At 47.7% G+C, this 23,907-nt stretch overlaps 1 protein-coding gene across 4 annotated transcripts in view; it reads right to left on the bottom strand.

The window, feature by feature from the left end:
- Nucleotides 1-1,933: 1,933 nt before the first annotated feature.
- SLC6A11 (solute carrier family 6 member 11) overlaps nt 1,934-23,907 on the bottom strand; it is a 135,174-nt gene continuing 113,200 nt past the window's right edge. For 2 of the 4 annotated variants that reach the window (XM_027586058.2, XM_027586059.2), the window contains 6 exons: nt 17,454-17,566; nt 14,023-14,160; nt 10,350-10,452; nt 9,391-9,491; nt 8,419-8,589; nt 1,934-4,366 (listed from right to left, as the gene is read on the bottom strand). In XM_027586058.2, the coding sequence (XP_027441859.1) occupies nt 4,214-4,366; nt 8,419-8,589; nt 9,391-9,491; nt 10,350-10,452; nt 14,023-14,160; nt 17,454-17,566 (779 nt within the window). In that variant the 3' untranslated portion in view covers nt 1,934-4,213. Of the gene's footprint in view, nt 4,367-8,418; nt 9,492-10,349; nt 10,453-14,022; nt 14,161-17,453; nt 17,567-23,907 lie in introns of all 4 variants that reach the window. The other 2 variants (XR_003518396.2, XR_003518397.2) reach the window with 1 other exon arrangement.

Raw genomic sequence — 23,907 nt, 5'->3', positions numbered from 1 at the left:
CCCACGACAAAGTGGATCTTATTCAGAAGTGAGAGGCAGAGAAGGCCAAGAGTTAGCAACAGATTGACTTTGCTCCCTAATGGGTAGCAAGGTGTCCAGGTCAAGGCCCCATTTGATTTTTAACAGCCTGAGAAGATGCGAGGGCTTCTAGGGGAATCTTGAGCCAGCTATATTTCTTCCCTGGGTCTCATTTTCTTCACCTTCCTCCCAATGGCTAAGCTGAGGCCCAGAAAAGTGGACAAACTTGCCCAGGGCCACACCACAGAGCTCAAACTGGCTGGAGAAGGCCAAGACTAGGAAGGAAGAATGGCTTCTGCACGCATTTATGCCTGTCCAGAGGAGTGGACACCTGTCCTCTTGACCTAGAAGAGCAAAAACATTCAAGGAAAGGCACTGTTCCACTTGTCTCAATATCCTTAGTTCTAGGTCCAGGCATGAAGCATGATGGGTACGCAGTAAAAGCCTGCTGAATGCATGACCTTTTTCAAAATTTGCAGCCATCCGCAGAAAGCGTCAGCTCTTTGGTGCCTGATTCCCATTCCTCCCCCACCCCGCCCAAAATCAGAGGAAAATCTCCTAGGTCTGAAGCAGCCTTTGACTTCACTTCCAAGGCTCCCCTCTGCTCTGGTTATTTGCAGTGCCTAATAGAGCTAGGCTGCAGAGTCATATCCGGCCAGCAGGGTCACTAGCACATACTGAAGCCTACAGGGTCTACTGCTTAAAAAAAAATGCCATAGGTTACCAATTCAGTAAGCTTAAGCATCCACCAATCAGATTTCCTAGGAATGAGGGAGACCCACATTTCTGTGACCCAGCCTCTTTGTGTCTTGATGCTTTGTACCACTTTTAGACACAGGAGGGAATAGTGGCAGACAGGTGACCAATCCCTGTGGCTCTATGAAGTTGTAAAGTTCTCAGGGACCCTCTGGGGTCAGAGATTTTCTGAACCTGGAACTCTGTGGGGCGCCTTCCCTATGAGCAGATGTTACCACCTCAGAGAGCACGAGAGGCCAAGACAGTTTCTGGTGGATCCTGAGATCAGGGATTTGAAGTAGAAAAGTCAACCACACAGGAATGAACAGACGCTGCACGTAGATGATGGTTCTGTTCCATGGACTGGCAGGACAAAACATGCTCTGTGGTCCCAAGCAACTCTTTGGAAATCCCAGATGTAGATTTAGAGATCTTTGCCTAAGTTCTAAGCAATGCTACACTTTTAGAGCTTGGGCACTATTCATTCAGGATGATAATAACCAGTGTGAATACAAAACTCTACCAATCCTACTGAGCTCACGGGATCTTCATAATCACCCCGAGTTTGAAATAGGAGCTACTATCTTCTTTGTAGAGATGAGAGAATTGAGGCTGGCAAGGTTGGATCCTGGAGCCCAAACCAGGACTGCACGCTTCCAATCTCCATGTCTTTCCACCCCACCTTGTCTGCCTCAGACATGCAGGTCTGCCTAGCAGGGCGAGCCCATGAGCTTTGTGGTAGCCACCACAGCCATGACGGGGCAGCTGCTGCCTTCTTTGGGCCTCACAGCATGAAACACAGTAAGGCAGAGTGATTAAGAGACTGGGCTTTGAGTTCAGACAGACCTGATTTCTCTGTGCCTCAATCTCTCCTATCTGCAAAGCGGGGGAAGTAATAAGTAAAATGGGGAGGTGGCTGCTTTATGAAATTGTTTTGAAGAGTAAAGAGACAACTTCTGTTGAACACCTACAACATAGCAGACATTGCATGTGTGCTGAGCACGTGGAAGGAGAGGAAGTGTGGGCTCCTGCAACACGCCTGGGTGCTTCTAATTTGTAATCCTGAGTTGAAACTGCCACCTCCAAGCATGGAACCAAGAGGGTTTTGCAGGTATATCATGCAGGTGATAAAACACAGGAAGGACAACTCAAGAACATCACTCTGCTAGGAACGGCCACATATAGTTTGTTCATTCCTTTAATTTTTAAAAATGAGTAAGCAGACAATTGTGTGCCCTTTGAATACCCGATAAAAACGTTCATTATGTAAAACAGTACAACCTTTTTCATTTTTTAATAATTCTGTAAATATCTCAGAAAGGATGTATTGTTTCTAATGAATATCAAAAAAGTCACCACAATGACATTTCCCCTGCCCCCACGTTTCCCTCCCCGTCCCGCCCCAAGTTGCCCAAATACTAGTAGGAAATTACAAAAAACCAAGAGCAAAAGCCCTCCCTCCGCCCTGCCCCATGAGTAGTGTTAAGTGAGTGAAATGTTAAGTGCCACAGGTACAATGCAGTGCATCCCGTCCCTAGCGAGGCTTCAGAGCTGTAGATGGAGAACCGGTAGCAGCAGCAGTGGGGAGTCTCCCTCCCCAGGACCTGGTGGGAGAAGAGTAGACAAGGACAGACACAGCAGAAGGCTCAGCATGAGGCCCGATCCTCCTGGGTCCACTTCCTGGGTCCACCAGGTCCGACAGCTCACGGAGAGCCAGGCAGGCCTGGGCAGTGTGTGCAAAAGGGGGCCCAGAACCAGGCATCCCAGCCTGCCTGGGGCGGGGGGGGGGGCACTGGGCATCCCTTCTAGCAAACTTGGTCTTCAGATGGGGGCTGGCCAGACCAGAGAAGCTGTCAGTTTGGAAAGTTTCAGGTGAATCAAACATGTGGGCTCCTTATAGGAAACTGAAGTCTTGGTTTGGTGAAAGCTCCTGTTTCCACCAAATAAAACTGGAGACGTAAAGGAAAAGGATAAAGAATGCACCTTCCCTGTCCCCAAATAACTCAGAATCTAAGACAAAGGGCTGATGAAATCTGATTAGAGAGAGAAGTCGGGCAGAGGGATCTGAGGCAGCACCAGCCTTGGCCCCACCAGCCCCTGGCCTGCACAGAGGGAGGGCTGGGAGCCCGGTTCTTCCCTCCAGTGTAAGTGCTGAGGCTTCTCAGTCCCCCTGGCGAGAGATGCAGGTGGAATGGCTCCCCAAAAAGGGGTCGGGAGAGAAGGTTCTGCTGGTGATCAGAAGAAGGATGGGGAGGGCTAAGAGGCGGCAGGAAGGCGGGAGAGTGTGGAGGGCAGAGGACAGTAAGAGAGAGGAGAGGCGGCAGGCAGATGAAGAAGGGCCCAGGGCACAAAACCAGGCTGCAGGCCCTACTGGGGCTCCTTCCCCTGGGAAGCTGGTAGAAGGTCCTAGACACAGATGGTGGCTGGGGCAGCGGCAATGGCAGGACAGACAGCTGCCGTGGAATGGCGGCTGCTTCCTGACCCCGAAAACCAGCACGCAGGTGACTCCAGCCAGCCCCATGAAGACAGAGAGGCAGGAATGACAGGGCGAGCAGATGGACAGGAGGGGCCCTGTCACGGGAGCTGAGGACCTGGCCAGACTCCAGAGAATGGAGGCCCTCACAGATGCATCAACCTGGAGTTTAAGGGGAAAACACCACATCGTTTCCATGACAAACTTGATTTTAAATAAGCAGGGGGAGGCTTCAGAACAATTAAAGGTCAAGGTCAAGGTCAGGCCTGCCGGCCAGCAGCCACTACCCAACAAGCCATACCAAGAGAATCCCCAAGAGACCTGCCCAGGGCAGGAAGGACCTCAGAGATCACTGGATACATCCCTCCCCATTTGGGAAACAGGAAAACTGAGGCCCAGGGAGGGGATGGGAGCACCCAAGGTCACTTAGTGGGATCAGGGCAGAAAGATCACTTTCTCTTCTCTGACACAGCCTTGCTGTCTGCAAACCCACTGCTAAGAGGTTGGGGATGGCAAAGGCAGGATTTGAAGGCAAAGCCTTCCCCGGCGGCATGGAGGAGGGGCAGCTGCAATGGTCAGGGAGGAACATGGGACATGGAGCGGTCAGCTAAAAGGCTGACAGAGATCAGGCATCACTCCCACCCCACCTGCCCCACAGCCCAAGTATAAAAGTTTGACCATATGATACAACTTCTCCCTAACCCCTAGAAAACACTGGTTAAAACCGTCCTAGCACGGAAGATTCTGCTAGTCCCTGTACAGTATTATCTCTTCATAATGTTACTTACATGATAACTGGGGGCAAGGAGGGGAATGGGACTTTAAACCAGAGTGTACACGGCCACCTTAAAATTAACTTGTTAATAAATCCTGTGCAAAACGAGCAAGCCTCTATCATTAGGGGAAGTATGTGTCTCAGGTATTCATTTATACACATGGGGTCGGGGGAGGGAAGGAAGGAGAGGCATCCGAGGTGGCAGGTGTGGCTCAGAAGTGTGTCTCCTTCTCTGTGATGGCTGCAATGGTCCCATCGCCCTTGAGTTTGGCATCACAGTCATTAACCGTCACCGTCCGTGGGCCTGCCCCAAGCTTGCCCCGCATTTTCAGATCAGCGCTGGGGATGGTCAACTTCCGGAATTTCTATGTGATTGGAGAGGAGAAGAATGGTCTGAGAGGGACTGCCAGGGTCCGGGCGCCTGGCTTGGCCTCTCCCAACTGAACGGGTGGACACTGCAGGCCACAGAGACATTGAGACCACGATCCGAGCCTCTGCGCTGTTACTTAGAGCTCTGTTCTGCATGATGAACTGACCTCCCTGGGTCTGTTTCCTCCTCTGGAAAACGGGGACAACAGAGGTACCTACTCCTGGGGTTTGCTGAGGAGTGAGGAGATGACTTGCAGAAGGGCTTAGCATTGTCCCTGGCCTACTGCGGGTGTAATTGAGACTGACTGCCTCACCACCCCCCCTCCAGTGGAGACAGAGCAGCTGGGCTTTGATTGCTCGGCCACTCACTAGCTCTGTTAGGCAACTCACCTAACCTCTAGGAGCTGCGTTTTCCTCTTCTGTGGACTGGGAGGACATAGCGGCCTGAGAGGGGTGTTGCAGGAGTGAGCTATGGTAACCTCTAGGGCTGTTTCTGTGATTGCTGGATAAATGGGTATGTTTCCCACAAAAAGGGTGTCATCATGGGGCCACTGTCCAGGGGAACATGCGGTGTGTGGCGCATGCTCCTTGGCCGTGCATGAAGATGGAAACGTTGGCACAGCCATGGTGGCCCCATGCCACCTTGCAAAGTGGCCAGCCTTGGGCTGGGCACGGATGGTGTGGCTGTCATCCCTACTCTACCAAGGAGGGAGCAGAAGTCACAGGCAGACTCCTGATGAAGGCTTCTGTTGCCACGGTGCTGGCTAGAGCCCCACATCTCAGGTTCATATATACCCCACAGGGTCCATCAGGGGAAGGCACTAGACCAGGATTTGGGAGGTCCTTTCTGGGCATAAACCCTTTCCCGGGAAGCCTGCAAAGACTTTTGGAGGTCTGATTTTTCATGATCAAGGTTCTGTCTTCTCTTCCAGATACTGCCATGCCTAAGAGGCTGAACCTACACAGCCCAGGTGGGATTAACAGGCCAAATCCCCCATGCTGAACATTTTCTGTGTGCCAGGCACCACACAGGAGAGGATAGAGAGCATAGGCTCCAGAGCCAGGCAGTTGGGTTTGAATCCCAGCTCTGTCACTTCACTGGGGCAAGAAACTTAACCTCTCTGTGCCTTGTTTTCCTCATCTGTCAAAGGAGAACAAGGGCACCTGCCTCCTAGGATTAACACGAGGCTCAGTTTAGTTGACCTTGCCACAGATTAGCACAGATTATCCAGCTTCAAAGCAGTTCTCTCAGGTAAGTACCACTGACCCCATTTTTTCCTTCCAGATCCTTCCTGTCAGCTGGCAGAACCTTCTGGAAACAGAGGGAGGTGAACTAACTGGCACACGTTTCCTCAGTAAGGAAGGCCTGGAAATCAGTTCTGCTGTCGTTAATAAACCTTGCTGTCTGTGGAGGCAGGTGCGTGAGCTTAGGGAGATGGAAAAAGCTCAGGAAAGTAGCTTCTCCTTCTACCTGCCCACCCTCTCTCCCTCCATGCCAGGTGTGAGCTAATCTCTGGAGGATTCACAAGGGGGTACTGGGCATTCCTGAATACCAAAGGCACACAGGGGGAGGGGCCTGCAGGGACCAAGGACATGGTTTGGTTCCAGATCAGAACTAACCAACTGCCCTTGACCTACATTCCCTGCAGGAGCCAAGGAAACCTTCTCAGGGGGCATGAGCAGGCTTGAGAAAGAGACCTTCCCTCTCGGCTTGGTCCTTCTGACTGGATATGTAGGTTTTTTCTGGAGCTGAGGCCCTCCGGTGGGCTGGCCGGCTGGGTGAAGCTGACTCTGAGCTGGCACTCACATTTGGGTGTTTGCACACACATCTACTCCCATCTCCATTTGGCCTTGTTCTGGGACAGAAAGGTGAACCCCTGAGATCTCTGGAGGGTGGCAGTGGAGCAGAGACAGGGCCCCACAATGGAGGGGGGCCAGTCCTAGCAGAGGAAGGAGACAGCGAAACTCAGGTGACGAGAGCTCAGAGCTTCTGCTCCGCCACTCTGAGGCTGTGTGCCCTTGGACAAGTGGCTTTGCTTCTTTGTGCTTCAGCTTCCTCATCTGTGAAGTGGGGGCAATAAGAGCCTCCACGTCACGGGACCGCTATGAGGATTAAATGGCGTAATGTGTGTAAACAGAACAGTTCCTGGCACACAGCAGTCTGCTAAATGAGTGAGAAACTGACCCAAACCATCTGACGTGCCAGCAGGTGAGAAAGGAGGGTAGAGCCAGCAAATGCTCTGGAGTAGGATGGTGCGGCTTCTAACTCTGCCAGCCACCAAGGGACCACATAGGGCGCTGCTGACGGGAAATGTCCGGAGCAGGCAAATCCACGGAGACGGAAAGGAGATGGGTGGTGTAAACTGTTTTGAAATGGGGTAAACTGTGAATGGGCACGAGGAGTCTTATAAGGGTGATGGACATGTTTTCAAGCTGATTCATGGTGATGATTCTAATACACAGAACACAGAAAGTTACTGCAAAAATCACTGAATTGTATACCAGAAATGGGTGAATCTTAGGATACATAAAACATACTTTAATAAAATTGTTTTTAAAAAATTTGGCATCACCTATGGAAATTAGTATGAAGTTTCTTCAAAAAATTAAAAATAGAACTACCATATGATCCAGCAATTCCACTTCTGGTATTTATCTGAAGGAAAGAAATATACTAACTTGACAAGGAATGTAACCCCCCCACCAGTGTTCTCCAAAGTATTATTTACAACAGCCAAGACATGGAAACAGCCTTAGTGTCCATCAGTGGATGAAGGGATAAAGAAGTTATGGTAGGTATACACAATGGAATATGACTCAGCCACAAAAAAGAAGGAAATCCTGCTGTTTGTGACAACATGGATGGACCTTGAGGGCATTATGCCAAGTGAGATAAGCCAGAGAAGGACAAATACTGTATGATCTCACTTAGACGTGAGACCTAAAAAAACCAAAAAACCAAAACCAAACAAAAACCCAACAAACAAACAACAAAGAAAACCTACCCGAGCTCAAAGTACAAAGAACAGACTGGTTGTTGCCAGAGGTGGGTGGGGGGATGGGGGGTGAAATGGGTGAAGGGGGCCAAAACGTACAACTTCCAGTTATAAAATAAGTAAGTCATGGCAATGTAATGCACAATGGTGACCACAGGTAATAATACTGGATAGGAAGGGTCTCACAGCCCCGATGTGGTGCTGGGATCTGTGGGAGTCCATTCCCAAATATTACTCAAATAGGTAATATTTGAAAGTTGCTAAGATAATAGATCTTAAGAGTTCTCATTGCATGAAAAGAATCTGTAACGGTGGTGAGGGATATTAACTAGACATACAAATTTTAGACCACTATGTTGTTACCTAAAACTAATATAATGTTATATGTCAATTACATCTCAATTTTAAAAATTTGGTTTGCTAAGTTTTGGCTGTGCGATGCTAATTTTTGGTTGAGCGATTTCATTGCTCTGAGCTTCGGTTTCTCTACCTATTGAAGGCAGAAAATGAGGCCAGCACCCTGGTTTGCTCAGAGGACTAAGGGAGATACATGTAGAGAGTCTAGCACGGTGATGACGTGGGATAGGTGTTCCCCCAACATCAGTCCCTCTCCCTTTGTCCTGGGGATGGGGTCCTTTGTGAACTAACAGAACAGTAAAAGCTAACGCTTCGTCACTCTTTCCAGGTCCAAGTCCTTTCCCTCTATGAACTCAATGAGTCCTTATAAAAACCTCTGTAGGTCAGGAACTGCTGCTGTCCTCATTTTACAGACGAGGACACTCAGAGAAACTGGCTCACCCTCCAGGCCTCACAGAGATGACGTCACACAATGGTAACAATGAACACCTGCCAGAGAGGAGCTGGCCGTGGCTTCCCTGGGAGACACGTGGGGCTCATTCTCCACACACCCAGTGCTCAGGTAAGACCCATGGACTTGTTCCTGATCTTCAGCCCACCCGAGGCAGAGCCAGACCCCGCATGTGCCTCAGCGCCCTCAGAGCCGTCCTTGCCAACCTGCCACCCCTCCCCCTGCCCCACCTGGGCTGTCTCACCTCAGGCAGTGTCCCCTCTGTCTTCCACAGCTTGATGAAGATCCAGAGTGGGATGCAGAGCATGGAGGACAGGGCCATGAGCCAGCCGATGCTGTAGCCCCAGGTGGGGTAGGTATAGATGTTGTTGTACTTGAGAGGCTTGTACTTGACAAGGAAGAAGATAAAGATGCCCTGCCGAGAGACGGGGAGAGGTCCCTGGGGGCCAGCCTTCAGCGACAGGCCCAGGCCCAGGCCCGCATGCAGGAGGCCAGTGGGGGTAGGGGCCACCACGTGCGACAGCCCTGGACAGGCGAGGCCCTGTGCCAGCTCACACAGGGAACAGACTCCTACAGATCCCAGCACCACATCAGGGCTGTGAGACCCTTCCTGCCCCAGAAGCCTTATCCCCAGCCTCTACCCAGTTGGGAATTTTCTAGCTCCTTCTCGGGGCTGCTTTCAAAGTGGCCTTTGCAGAACCACGATGGTTTGTGAAGATGCTCTGAGACATTTTCAACGCCAAGAACTGGGTGAAGAGCAATGGGGTTATGTTTATTAAACACAAATTCTTCTCCAAGGTGTGGTTTGAGGGGCAGAGCAATGAGCCCCAATTTTACCTCAGTTCTGTGGCTTTCTCTGTTAACAACAAAGCTAAACGTTGTCTCTCATAGGATCCTTGGCCCTCATGGAGACAGGCCCCAGCCATTTAGCTTGCAGGTATAGAATCCGAGGCTTTGAGAAGGGAGGCGACTTGCTTATGGTCACACAGCAAGCTGGTGGCAGAGCTGGGATCCCAGTGAGGCCCCTCCCTGGCCAAGCCCAAAAACTGTCCCCACGACTCCCACTTAGAAAGATGTCAGGTGCCTTGGAGACTCTGGATGCACAGAGGGTCTCCCAGGGGGCCAGCACGTCCTGTTTCAGCCTCGGCCAGGCTTGTGGTGCTAGAAGGGGAAAGTGGGTGAGTGGGCTGGAGGCAGCTTCTGGCAGGGCCCTTACCGCACAGATCCCGGGGGTCACAACCTTCCAGCACCATTTAATGAGCGACAATGGCCGGTAGCCAATCATGTCTTCGATGTTATCGTAGAAGCGATTGCTTCCTGTCCAGAATAAAACAGACAGGCACACACACCCCAGAGAATTTTTGTACAAGACTCCAGAGAGAAGCCTAGGACTGTTTGCTTTCCCTAGCCCGACAGACAAATGATGGCAGGGACCTTACTGACCACTTAACTACCAAGATGTTACATATGTGAGCTTTCAGAATATACCGCAGTAGAAGGAATTCTGGTCCGATGCTGGGAAGACCCTTTCTGACCTTGGTCAGTGAGGCCCAGGAAATAGTGAGTAGGAAACATTTCTGGGAGAAAGGTGGAAGATGGTCCCTTTGAGAGGCAAGGCCAAGGCCTGGCTGACATACAAGGGGGCAAGGGGCAAGGCTCTGAAGGGGACAGCCTGGCTGGGCTGCTAATGAGTAGAGCAGCCCACAGGGTGGCCTGTTCCCAAGCTAGGCTCACAGTGGGAATATCCATCATCCCTGAGTCCAGCAATCTTCATCCACTCATTCAGTTTAGGAAATAGGAGGACCAGAAGGCAGGTGCTGAATGAGGGTCAGGCACCGTGCTGGCTGCTTTGTCCACACTATCTCCTACTTGGAGACATGGTGAGGACTATCCCATTTTATAGGTGGAAAAACTGAGGCTCAAAGGCAGAGGCACTGGCCCAAGGTCACAGTGCCTGAGTCTGGAACCCCAGCCTGTGTCCCTGTGCTGCAGGGGTATAAGAACAAGAAGCTCTCCTGACAAGTGTGAAAGGCCGAGCCCCTGAAGGAAAGGAGGAAGAGGTGGATATAGATGGAGACCAGCGCAGAGAACCCGAGCCTACCCGGGCCCCAGGCGTCCATATGCTGGGCACCATGACAGGCTGCTTGGGCGCAGGTATGTCCAGCCTCTACTTACCATACACCCAGCCGATGCAGACGCACTCAAAGATGGCCACAAAGAGAAGACACATTCCGCTGGCTGCATAGGAGTCGAAGAGCTGGAAGATGTACATGCCGCCCTGTGCAGCGGGAGGACATACACGTGGACAGAGGGATGCAAAGACACACGGGAGAGCAGGGTCGGCCAGCTGGCCTTCAAAAGGCCCTCTGCTTGGCCCTGTGGCTACCATCAGCCAGGAGTCACTTCCACCGGAGCAGACTGCTTCTTCCTAGTCTCCCCAAATGACACTTCTCTGCACCTGGGCCCCCCCTAAGTTAGCACCCTCTGGGGTTGCTGGGCTTGGGAAGGTCTGTCTTGTCTCTGCTCTCCAAAGGCTGGAGACAACACAGAAAACCAGAGACTGGAGGTCAGGCGGCCTCAGCCCCTTTCCCGGGTTCTAACAGCATCCCCACTGGCCTCCTTGCCTTGAGCCTCACCCCCTTCCCCGAACACGGGCTTTCACTAGGACCTTTCTACTATGCAAGTCCAATCATGTCTCTCCACAGTTTAACATTACCCCTTGGGCTCCCGTCAGCCTGCCGGTCAGAGTGGCCCTCTCACTTAGCCTTGTCTCCTTCCTCCCAGCCGATCTTCACATGCTTCCCTCTGACAGACTAAGGGATAGTCTCCCCTCTCTGCCTTTGCACGTGCTGTTCCTTCTGTACTTGATAAGTTCCTTCAGAGCTCAGCTCAAATGTCACCTCCTCCAAGAAGCCCTTTTTGACAGCCTTATCTTCTCTTTAGGCCTCTGCAGCACATTTTATGGATTCAGTTTTTTAAAAAAGTTTTCCCATCAGCTGCTCTGTTAGCTCTGGGCTTCTGCTGGGGAGCTCCCCTTGTATCTCCTGCCAGTGTGGGAGGAGAAGGCCTGGGAGGTATAAGCTCAGCTGGCCCAGGTGACTCAGGAAGGTTTCTAAAGAGGAGGGATGGCATCTGGGCAGGCAGCTAGCTGCAGCCCTCAGAAAGGCTGGGCTCTATATAGGAAATCTTATAACACATGACAGCCCTGAGGGGGACACAATCAACAGCAGGAGAAATAAAAGTGGAAAAGGGGAGGAGGGTCAGGTTGGGGGAGGCATTCTGAATGCCAGGACAGGGGCGTAAGAGGCCGGGACAAAGCCTGGACAGCCTCCTGTGTCTGCCACAGGGACGTACTTGGAATTAAGCTTCCGGCCTGTGCTCCCATGGCCTGCAGGGCCTCCTTCTACCCTCCGAGACCACACATAGGCTGGGACAGTTTGTGTCTTCACTCATGTCTTCAGCTGGATCTGGGGCAGCATCTCAGTGCCCAGAGGGCCAGACAGATAACACGAGGGAAAGAGGGGGGCCCGGTGTGTGACACCAGGAAGTGGGGGGGCTGGCACTAACTGGCCAGCACAGGCCCCATGTGGCCACACAATGCCGGCTGAAAGTTGCTGGGGGAGGCACGCCTGGGTGCAGCCAGATCTGCAGGTTTTTCTAGAAGATGCCAGAAATCCAGATTTTCACGAGAAGTCCTTCTCTTCTTAATTGTTGGTAACCTCTCCATGTTCTTAACAACACAGTGGGGGTGAAACAAAGGGAATCTAGGGCCTCCTGTTGGTGCTGGATGTGGTGGATATTCAGGGCTGTGAGAGTCAGGAGCAGGTCTGAGGCTTCTCTGTGACTAGGAATGCGATCGGCTTTCTGAGTTAAAAGCCCAGACAGTGCTCCTAACTGCTCTCCTGAATGTCTCCTTCCATGAACATCATGTATACATATGTAGCCCTCTCCAAGTACCAGGTTCTGATTGAACTACTTCCCATGTCTTAGTCGGCTTGATCCTTACAGCATGTATAAACAAGGCAGGCACAACTGCTGTCCTCAGTATTCACAGGGGAAACCGAGGCACACAGCAGTGAGAACACTTGTCGCAGGTCATCCAGATAGCCAGTCATGGGACTGAGGACTGAATCTAGGTGGTCTGGCTGCATAGCCCATGCTCTTAATTCTCTACCACACTGCCGTGGTGGAAGATAAAAGATCTGTGGCCTATTTTTCCCCCAAAGCCGAGCTTTAAATGTATATAAATGAGGGAGAAGATCCTGCCAGCAATTCCTGTGAAGGCTGAGGCCGACATGGCCCACTTGGCAATTTGAAATTCTCTGGTGCAATCACTCACAGATATTCCTGCATGTGGAGGCAGAAGGTTGGCATGCGAAGCCCACGTGTCTGCTGATTAACGGTCAGCACAGTGCTATTTCCCTGATGGGCCCCAGGAGCCACAAGGCGCCCCTGGGCAGGCCCATGGCCTCAGGTTGAAGGGTGGGCATGGAGGTTCTGCAATGTGGGGGGGCCACCCAGGGCTGGGGGCCTTTCAGGGCTGGAGGTCCTGGAGGGTCCTCTGCCTGCCTGCTCCAAGCCAGGGACACCCATGCCAATGCCTGCTCTTCTTGGAGCCCTGTCCCCATCAGCCTCATTAACATGTCACATTAACCCCCCAATTTGTATGCGACAAAGACTCTACTTTGTGTAATTAATCAGCACTTAATGAAGCCCTGCTCAGTGCAGGGCTGGTTTCCCTATGTGGGGAGTGGAGAGATGGCAACCGGAAGTGCCACACCATTCATTTGCTTAGAGCTGATTATCACTCCCATTAATGTGACAATGACCAGGAGCAGTAATAACACCAGCCACCATGCCCTGAGTGTCCACCCTCTGCCAGGCCCCAAGGGCACAGAACTGGGCAAGGCCAGCTCCTGTCTTCATGGACCTCGGGGCCTGGTGGGGGGAGAGACAGGTGAACTGAGCGGTCATTCTAAGGTGGGAGAAAGGCTGGGCTGAGCCTGGAACAAAGTGCTTGAGGAGCCTTCCAGGAGATGGCCTCTGAGCTGAGAAGCAGAGGGATGAAGGGGATCCATAGACCGACCTCAACATCACCTCAGCTGCTTCAATGGATTGGCGTTCCCTCATTTCTTTCCATGTTTCTTGCAAAACCGCTTCTTGTCTCTAGGCAACAGTTTTCTGCTTTTTTAAATTAATTAATTTTGTCAGTGTGGGGAGAATGATATCTAATCTCACTTTCCCAAGGTACTTGAAAAAGTATTTATTAAGACAGATGGCTGCAGGAGGGAAGAGAAACATGGTGTCATGAGAGTCTTAATGTGGGGGGTCAGGGTGAAACCCTCCTCACTCACAGGCCCAGCAGAGACAGGACTGGGGTTCGGACACACAGTGCCTGAGGTGCCAGATGTCCTCGTGCATGTCTGTTCTCAGTGATATTCCAGAAAAGCCTGCTCTGAACTTTAGGCCAAGAGCAGTATCTGGGTGAGGCATCCATAGCTGACACTGTCCCTTTCACCCAGAAGTACTGTAAGGGTGGACGATTACCAGATAACCCCAGTCTTTCTCTTTGTGAGTTTTACTCCCCTCTGGTAGTGACCACAGTGACCGTGAGCTGAGCATTCACACATGTGAAGACATTGTGCTCAGGGCTCAATGAGAACTTCCAATGATCTCCACAAAGAGGAGAAAACCAGTCCTAGAGAAATACTAGACCTGGCCGGGGTCATACGACCGATCCCAGAGCTGGGATTTTGACATCAGACCTGCCTAATCCAGAGCCAGAGCCCAGGCACTTAACCTTCCCGTTACCGTGTTCACGTCGCTTACTTGTTTCCATGTCACTCACCTCTGTGAGCATCACGAGGCCCAGAAAATAGGAGATGATGGATAGAGCCAAGATGAGCAGCTCCCGCCGGTAGCCCCTCCGGAAGACCTTGGGGTACATGTCCACCACAGCGGTCACGAGGCTTTCCACGCACACAAACTGCACAGGGCAGATAGGATGGTGTCAAGCCCGGGAGAAAGTCTGTTCTTAGCGGCCCCAGCTCCGGACAAGTGCGATAGGCCTAAGCCCTGGGCTTCCCCCTCACTGGGCCTTAGCTTCCTTTCCACACTCACACTGACAGAGGGCCTGAGAAGAACAACAGTCCTGGTACTTACAGAACTCCAGCAAACCCATGTAACAAATGAGAACACCGAGGCTCAGTGAGGGGAAGTAACCTGCCCAAGGTCACTCAGCGAGGAAGTAGCAGAGTCAGGACTTCAACTGGGGTCTCCTGACTTGAAAGCTAGTACTCCTTCTCCCCTGGGCTTCTTGTCATGTGCCTATGTGCTGGGCCCTGTTCTGGGGTCAACAACTTAAAGGAGACGCTGTCCGAGAGGCAAGACGGGAGGCTCTGCAACTGTCCTGAGAGCTGAGTGCTCGGCTAGTGGCGGGCTCTGGTCAGTCTGTGTGAGCAGGACTTGAGTTCCTCATTCTCTAGGACCGTGAGTGTTCTCCCGTCCTTTGTTTTTGCTGGGCAAGCACCCCTTCTGATAGGTGGAGAGCAATTGGAGGTGAGCCAGCACCCAGCTCTGATGTTCCTGCTATGGGACTCTCTGGGCCGGGCCAGACTGCGCAGGCTTAAGACAGCAGAACTTGAGCCACTAAGTGTCTGCATCCCACCATGCTGAGACTCAGCCAGACATACCGTATCCATTCTATTCCTACTCACCCATCAACACCCAGCCCAGATATCCCACCAAACCCATCAGCCCCCTCCCTGGGTTCTCCCAGCACTGTGGGCAGATCTCCTGCCATAGGCCTTTTCCTGAATGCTCCTCCTTGCCCCCAGCTTGGGCAGAACACACCCTTCCTCTCCTCTATGCCCAGGCCACCCCGTGCCTCACTTCATGGTGCCCACGGAGCTTATATCTATGTCCTTACAAGGTGGGACCCTGGAGGGCAGGGGCGATGCCATTTTCACCTATCCCCAGTGGCACAGAGGAGATGCTCAGAAAAGGTTTGATAAATTAATAAAAATAATAATAAATAATGGCAAATACATGGTGCTTGTTGTGAGCCAGGCTCTTTTCTGAGCAGTTAACAGATTAATTTGATCTCTATAATCCAATTAGTATCCCTGTTCCTGAGGAGTGGAAGCATTGGAGGTAAGCCACCTGCCCGAGGGCACAGAGGTGTTCAGTGATATGGCCTGGGTAGGAACCAATCTTTCTAGAGACTGGGCTTTAACCACTGTGCTGGACTGCCAAGATGGAGGGAAGTGAAAGAAGTAAAGGATTTCTTTGCTGGTTACCATGTGGAGACACTCCCTTCCCTAGAGCCATTTTTTGGCCCCAAATCCTTTCCAATTCATTTCTACCTCCTCAGGAAAGGTATTTCCAGCTTCACTGGCAAAGCGACCAAGCACAGAGAGGAGAAGTGACTAGTCTAGAGCAACACGGCTGGTAAAAGTTGTGGACCTGGGACTCAAACCCAGCCCTGTCTGACTCCAAAGCCCAGGCTCCTAGCCTCTGGGCTACCCTGCCTCTACCGAAAGGCTGGCTGCAGTCTTCCTTTCTCCAGGGTCCTCAGGGAAGGAAGAAAATGCAATTCAGGGAAGGCTGTTTATCCAGGACCCAAATTGAAGAGACATCAGAGCATGTGGACTAAGAAGCACAAAAACCTGGGTACATGTTCCAGCAACTCATTCAGCCTCAGTTTCTTCATCTGCAAAATGGGGATGACAAAAGGGGCCCCCTCAATCCATGTGGTTATCGTGACAGAGAATGGAGGGTGTGGCCCAGGCACAGCAAGGGCAGCACACACGGGGGTAAGCAGAGAGGCCATCTGCCCACTAGGCCCCCAGGTCCCCCTTGCTAACACAGCATCTCAGCTCAAGTGCTGGCTCCGCTCAACACCCCCAGGGACCCAGAGAGCCAAGGCCCCAGCCCCCACCTCCCTCTGCAGGACAGTCACTGTCACGCACAAGCTGCCAATTCCTCCCGAGGCCTCTGCCACAACAGTGGAAGGGAAGATTATCAGCAGAAACACCTGGTGCTTCAGCAGCTTGGCTTAGCAATTTCTGAGAAATCATCTGGGGGAGAAAATTGGACTTGGCTGGGTTGACAGACACACTGGCCATGAGGCTTGGGTGCTAAGTGACTTGCACAAGGTCATGGGTAGAGGACAGCACCTTGCCTACGGAGTCTGATAGCAGAGCCGCTGGCTCTAGGTGGAAGATGTTCACTGGGGCTCTTAAGGAAACCTGCCACGCTGGAACAGCAGGAAAAAGGGTAGATTTCAGAGAGTGGAGAGTGACTGGAGGCCACGGGATTCTGGCTGGAAAATCAAGAAGAGGACTGGAGGGCGCCTGGGTGGCTCAGTTGGTTGAGTGACTGCCTTCGGCTCAGGTCATGATCCTGGAGTCCCGGGATCGAGTCCCACATCGGGCTCCCTGCTCAGCGGGGAGTCTGCTTCTCCCTCTGACCCTCCCCCCTCTCATGCTTTCTCTATCTCATTCTCTCTCTCAGATAAATAAATAAAATCTTTAAAAAAAAAAAAGAAGAGGACTGGAGGAGGGCTGGGAGGGCAGGCTGGGGTGAGTTTTACAGTGTGAGAAGATGAAGTGCGTGCATTCATGGGGAGATAAAGGAAAACGTGCACAGATAAATTGCTAGTTCTAACTATACAGCCTTCACTGAGGAAGGCAGGCTGCCAAGTGGAGGGTGGGTTGGGAGAGCCCTATCAGCAACAATGAGAGAGCAGGCGGGTGGGATGAGGGACATTGGGAGCTGATGGTGGTGCCGAGGACCCATGTGGCCACCTGGAGCATGTCAGGGGGGCCATAACAGAGATGGAGGAAGGAAGGAGAAGGTACTTTTCTGTGCTCCTGTGTCCCCCACGATTTGGCAGGGACAGGGGACACGTGGTGGTAGAGCCTTGGATACCATTAACCATAGCCCTCTCTCTGAGAACTTCTTTGGCTTGCCAGGTGGTGCTATTGGGCAGAAATATTTTCACAGAATGCAAGTAGTTAGCAATTTTTTAAAAACTTAGATTGGGAGTTGGGAATTCCAGGTAAGGAAAAGTGTGTTTGGGAAGATGTGGAAGGAGAAGGAGCCATACAGGAGTGTCTGGGGGTGATGATGGAGATCACGGCCTGCTGAGAGGAGAGCAGGGTGGGGACAGTGGGCAGGGCCCTGACAACCAGCACCAAGGTGCTGGTAAGTCCCCTGAGCCACTCTTAAGAGTAACATCTGGTCTCCCTGCCATCCCAGCCTGGGGTCCCCCCTTACCTGGCTGTCCAGGCCCAGGAAGATGAGCATCATGAAGAACAAGGTGGCCCACAGTGGGGAGAGAGGCATCATGGTGACTGCCTTGGGGTAAGCGATAAAGGCCAGGCCGGGGCCTAGAGAGGAAGGAGAGAGAAAGAGGTGCTGGGTGCAGCTCAGTCCCTCATTCAATTGTTATTTTAATCCATCATATATCTAGTGCCTCCTTTGTGCTAGGTGCTACGCCTAATTCTCCCTCAAATCACGTAAATCTCCCAGCCACCCTACGTGGTTTGTACTATGATGATGCCCATGGTGGGAATGAGCCAGCTGAGGCGCGGAGAGGTAAGAAAGGGTCAGGAGGGGTCAGGATCTAAAGCCAGACTTCCCGCTGCACAGTCCTGTCTCTATTGTTCTCACTGGGGCAGACATGCGGATGGTGGCTTAATACAATGCAGATTCTTGGGCCCACCCCAGAGACACTGATTGGGTCAGTCTAGGGTGAGGCAAGGACCAGGCACCAGGTGATTCCAACGTGGGAGCAAGAGTCCAGGCTTGGATGAACGCCGTTCTACCCCAGGCCACCTCTTCCTGTGGTTCCTCCCCTCATTTCCCGGGTCCACACTCACTTATTTTGGCTGCTCCAAAGAGAGAGCTTGGTTAGCACGTCCTGAGGATGAGCTTTATTAATATCAGGGGAGAGATACCTGATGTTCTAGACCTGTAGCACAGTGGTCAAGGGCACGGGTTCTGCAGTCAGGTGGCCTGGGTTCAAATCCTTGTTCTTTACTGGGATCTCTATCTGTTTCCTCAGCTGAAAAATGGGGATAATAAAGTCCTACCTAATAAAGTGGTTTTGAGAATTCAGTAAGATGATGCAAAATATGGAAAGCACTTAAGGTAAATGTTCAATAAACATTAACTTTGATCATTATTTTTTTTACCTTAATTAAAAGCAACCTTATTAAAGTTTAATTTACCTACAATAAGCACTAATTTTAAGTGCACAGTTCAATGAGTTTTGAAGTATGTATACCCAGATAACTTCATTCAAGATATAGAACATTTCTATTGCCCCCTTGGGCTCCTCTGTAGTCTCTCTCTCCCCATGCCCTGTCTTAGCTCCAGGCAACCATTGATCTGATTTTTTTTCACCTCATATTAGCTTTGCCCATCTTATTTAGGAGTGGAATTGCTGGGTCATATGGTAACATATGTTTAACTTTCTAAGAAATGCCAAACTGATTTCCAAAGTAGCTGTCATTTTACATTCCTATCAGCAATGTTTGAGGGACCCAGTGGCTCCACATCTGTGCCAACTCTTGATAATATCAGATGCGGCGTTCTCTTCACATATCTTTGTTGTCCGTTCATAAATCTTTTGCAAAGTCCTTGTTGAGTCTGCCCACTTTTTGTTGAGTTGTCTCCTTTTTCCTGAGTTGTGGGAATTCTTGATATATTTGGAATACAAATCCATTATCAGAGAAGTATTATTAATATTTTCTCCTAGTCTGCGGCTTGCCTTGTTATTTTCTTAATGGTATCCTGTGAAGAGCAGAAGTTTTAAATTTTCCACTTGTTTGTTGCTAGCATACAAAAAATATAATGGGTTTCTGTTTACTGTCCTTTTATCCTGTGACATTACTAAGTTCACTTAATTTCTGTATGGTTTTCTAAGTGGTCAGTCATGCTCATTCATAAATACAGTTTTTATTCTTCCTTTCCAATCTTAATTATTTTTATTTATTTTTCTTGCTTTATTGCACTAAGAACTCTAGTACCATATGGAACAAAAGCAGAAACAGCATACATCCTTGCTTTGTTTCTGATGTGAGGGGCAAGTATTTAATATTTAGTGGCCAGGAGATTAAGATTTGTACAATACTACTGATTAAACTACAGACCTTTTCATTGTCTACCAGTTTTTCTCCTTATGTCCTTTTTTTCTGTTCTAGTATCCAATTCAGGATTCCACACTGCACTTCATCAATGTATTTATTTACTCTCCTCCAATCTGCAACAGTTCCTCAGTCTTGTCTTTCATGACCTTGATATTTTTGATGAGTACTGGTCATTCTTTTGCAGAATGTTCCTCAGTGTGGGTCTGATGTTTTCTCATTATTCAACAGAAATTATACATGTTTTGGGGGCAAGAACATCATAGAAGTGATGCTGTGTCCTTCTCAGTGCATTATGTTGGGAGGGGTACGTGATGTCCACAAACCTTAGTATTGGTGATGCTTATCTTGATCACTTGGTTAAGTTGGTGAATGCCAGTTTTCTCCACTGTAAAGTTACTGTGTTTCTCTTTATAATTGATAAATAACCTGGGTAGGATACTTTGAGATTATGAAAATATCCTGCTTCAAGTAAAACTTATACCCACTGATTTTAGCATCCATTGGTAGATCTTCCTTGCAACAATTATTCCTGTGGTGTTTGCCTCACAGGTTTCTATTTTCTTCATTCCTTCTATACTTTATTAATTAGAATTATTCTGTAAGAAAGAGCTGTCCCTTCACACTCATTTATTTATTCAATTTTTATTTATTTCAGTATGGACTCTTGGGTATTCAGTTTATTCTATGGATCACAATCCACTACTATCATTATTTATTCTGCTATTCAAGTTGTTCTAGGTTTTGCTACTAGGAGCTTCTTCAAGTTGGTGCATATATCCTTTTGACATGCCTTCATCCTTTTTCTCAGCACTTCCTTATTTCTGGCACCACTAAATGTTCCAGCTTCATCATGTCTTGCCCCAGCACTGGAATCAACTGCTTCTCCAAGAAGCCCTGGTTCCTTTCATGGAAAGTGGTGTTCAGAAACCAAGATCTGGCTTCTGGGTATGTTCATTGCTACTAGGGTATCACTCCTTGCAGGCCCTCTCAGCACACAAAGCTAGGAGACCTGTGTCTGTATACCTACACGTACATAAACATAGATATATTTCTATATTTATCAGGATATATATTAAACCCATGAGTCTATCCTGACACCTCAAATTCTAATACAGCTCATTGTACCTTCCCCACTTTCCTTATTTGTAACTTCTTTCTCAGTGAAAAATCTGGCTCTAATGATCTATATTGACTTGTTTGTTCAATCCTCACATACACGTACAATAGTTACAGAATTACAAACCCATACCCCTGTACAAACAATAGTACAGTAATTTTTGTTTTTAGCCTCATAGTGTACAGTCAAAATACTATTTCCTGAAATTTACTTAGGTTAGGTCTTTTCTTTCACATTCTCTTCAATGTGGTTACATTATTCATTCATAATACAGTTAGGTTCATTTCTTACTGTTTGTACTCCCTTTTAATTCCACTCACAAAAAGGAACCATTTATTTTGGGTGCTATGTAAAACATCACTATTACCACGGTTCTCGAAGAGTCAGACCTAATGAAAATATACTAAGAGAAGTATTGTTTCTTTCTCATCCTTACTTAATTCCACCCTTCTTTATATCCCTTGTCCATTCATGTTCCGTAGGTCACCATTGTCTTTATTTTCTAGTTTATCCTTTACATATTTCTTCTGAACAGATGAGCAGACGTGCTTTTTTATTAATATCTCCTTCTTTCTTATACAATGGGTAGGATACTGCAGATATTTGCTTTTTTAAACTTACATACACACACACATACACATTTACCATTTAAAAAATACCCTTCAATATCCATTTACTTGATTATTTTTATATTGTGAATTAATGTTGAATTTTTTCAAAGACTTTTTTATATCTATGAAGATAATTTTGTAATTTATTTCATTTGGGCTATCAATATGGTATACGATATTAGTGGATTTCCTAGAATTAAACCAACCTTGCATTATTCCAGGAGGAAATCCAACTTGGACATGGTATATTATCTTCTTAATGTGATTTTGGATTCCAATGTTTCTGATTTGGGTTTGCTAATATTTTATTTACTATTTTTGCATCAGTATGCATGAGTGATGTTTTGTTTCTTTGCCCTATTTGGTGTAGGTATCAGTGTTACACATACTTCATATAAGAAGTTGAGAAGTTTTCCTTCCCTTTCAATGCTCTTCAATAATTTATAGAGCACTGGGACTATCAGATCCTTGAAGGTTTGACAGAATTATTTGAAAAACCATCTGGACCTAGTGTTGTTTTTGTTTCTTATTTTGTTTTGTTTTGTTTTGTTGGTGGGGTAGCTCCTCAATAACTTTGTCTATTGGGTTGTTTAAGCTTTCTAAATCAAATGCGGTTCATTGTGGCAATCCATTTTCCATTTAATCTAAGTTTTCAAATTTATGTATAGAGAAGACTATAAAGCAGTCTCTTGTGATTTTACAAAAATGTCTTCTGCTTCAATGGTTATTTCTCCTTTATTATTTATTTCATTATTTGTATGTTCTCTTTTTTTCCTTGGCAATATGGTAATTTGTATATTTTTATTTTTAAAGACCCAGAATTTTAATTTGTTAATTAGATCTACTGTTTCTTTATAATTATTTAATTCATCCTGCTCTTTATGATTTCTTTTCTCATGCTTTCTTTTGGTTCACTTTGTTGTTGTTTTTCTGAACAGGGGATGTAATTAATTTATTGTCATTCTTTCACCTTTACTGATAAATGTGTTTAGTATAGTTTTCTCATATTATTAGTTTATTTCTATCTATGTCTCCTTGTACTTCCTGCAGTTTTGTTTCATAAAGGTTATTGCTGTGTTATTTGGTGTATTTATTTTTATGTGTTATATCTTTATTGCGAATTGTAGCTTTTACCATAAAAAAAAAATGTCCTTTGTAATGCTTCATGCTTTGGGGCTTGAATTCTACTTTGCCTAATATCAGGATTGCTTTCATTGTCTATCCCTTTATTTTTACTCTTTATGAATCACTCTGTTTTAGGTGTATCTCTTACATATGCTATATATATGTGTATGTGTGTCATATTTTGTGAGGCAAATTGAAAATCTTTTTAATAGAGGAGTTAAGCCCATTCACATTTATCAACATGACTGATATTTTGACAAAATATTTTATGGTTATGTGTATTTTAAAATATTTGTTATGTTTCTCTAAGTTGTGTATTCTTTGTCCTTTTATTTGTAAATGTTTTTTGGTATTTAGGAAGGTTTATGTTTTTGTTCTAGTGGTTACCTTTATTTTTACATCTTTTAAAAATGCCCTTAAACCCTCATTTTCTTATTTAAACCTTTACTGCCTGGCTTTCTAGGTTTCCCCACCCCCACCTCTTACCATTTGACACCACTTATGGTCCACACAACAATGAGCTTTTTCTATTTTCCTCTTGCCTTCTCTCTCCATCTTTTAGTTCAATGATTTCTATTGTTAACAGTACACAGCATATTTCTACATTAGTCCTCTATCTTCTTCCCCATCTTTGCTTTGGACTTAGACGTATACTTAAATATTTTTAAGTGCTTACCATCAGTCCTTTTTCTGAAGTTTTCCCAGTCATTGCTGGTATGGATGAAGCTTACCCTCTAGTAAATTCCTCCAAAACACTGATGAATGTTCTGTTTAAAAATGGTTTTTCTATAGCCTTGACATTTTCTATACCCTTGATTCACACTTCTTTGTGTGAATTTAAGAAAAAAATGCTGCTTCATAGTTGCCTTTCTTTGTGTGTTAGTTCTGAAAACTGTGATACCCATCTAATTCTTTTGCCCTTATAAGTTATTTAATCTTTTTCACCTGGAAGCCTTGAGGATTTTATCTTCATCTTTGAAAGCTAGTATCTTTACCAGAATGTCTTGGAGTTGATCAATCTGGATGAATTTTCATTAGTACCTAAGAAGCCCTTTCAATGTATAAATTGGGCTCTTTCTCGGTTTCTGTTTCTTCGATTATAGTTTTAAATATTACTCTGTTTATTGTTTTCTTTTTCTTCTTCAGGGACTCTATAATATGAATATTTTCTTCTTTCCTAGTTTTCTGTTTCTACATTTTTACTTCTTTATGCCATTTTGATTCACTTTCTTGTTTTCTTTCCTTTTTTTTAATTGTTTTATTGTTATGTTAATCACCATACATTACATCATTACTTCTTGATGTAGTGTTCCATGATTCATTGTTTGCGCATAACACCCAGGACTCGACGCAGAATGTGCCCTCTTTAATACCCATCACCAGGCTAACCCATCCCCCCACACTCTTCCCCTCTAGAACCCTCAGTTTGTTTTTCAGAGTCCATCATCTCTCATGGTTCATCTCCCCCTCCGACTTACTCCCCTTCATTCTTCCCCTCCTGCTATCTTCTTCTTTTTCTTTTTTCTTAACATATGTTGCATTATTTGTTTCAGAAGTACAGATCTGTGATTCAACAGTCTTGCACAATTCACAGCACTCACCATAGCACATATCCTACCCAATGTCTATCACCCAGCCACCCCATCCCTCCCACCCCCCACCACTCCAGCAACACTCAGTTTGTTTCCTGAGATTAAGAATTCCTCATATCAGTGAGGTCATAT

This window comes from Zalophus californianus, chromosome 1 (assembly GCF_009762305.2).
Source record: "Zalophus californianus isolate mZalCal1 chromosome 1, mZalCal1.pri.v2, whole genome shotgun sequence".
Taxonomy (NCBI): domain Eukaryota; kingdom Metazoa; phylum Chordata; class Mammalia; order Carnivora; family Otariidae; genus Zalophus; species Zalophus californianus.
Note: the sequence above shows the minus strand (reverse complement) of the source record. Positions and strands in the feature narration are given on the sequence as shown.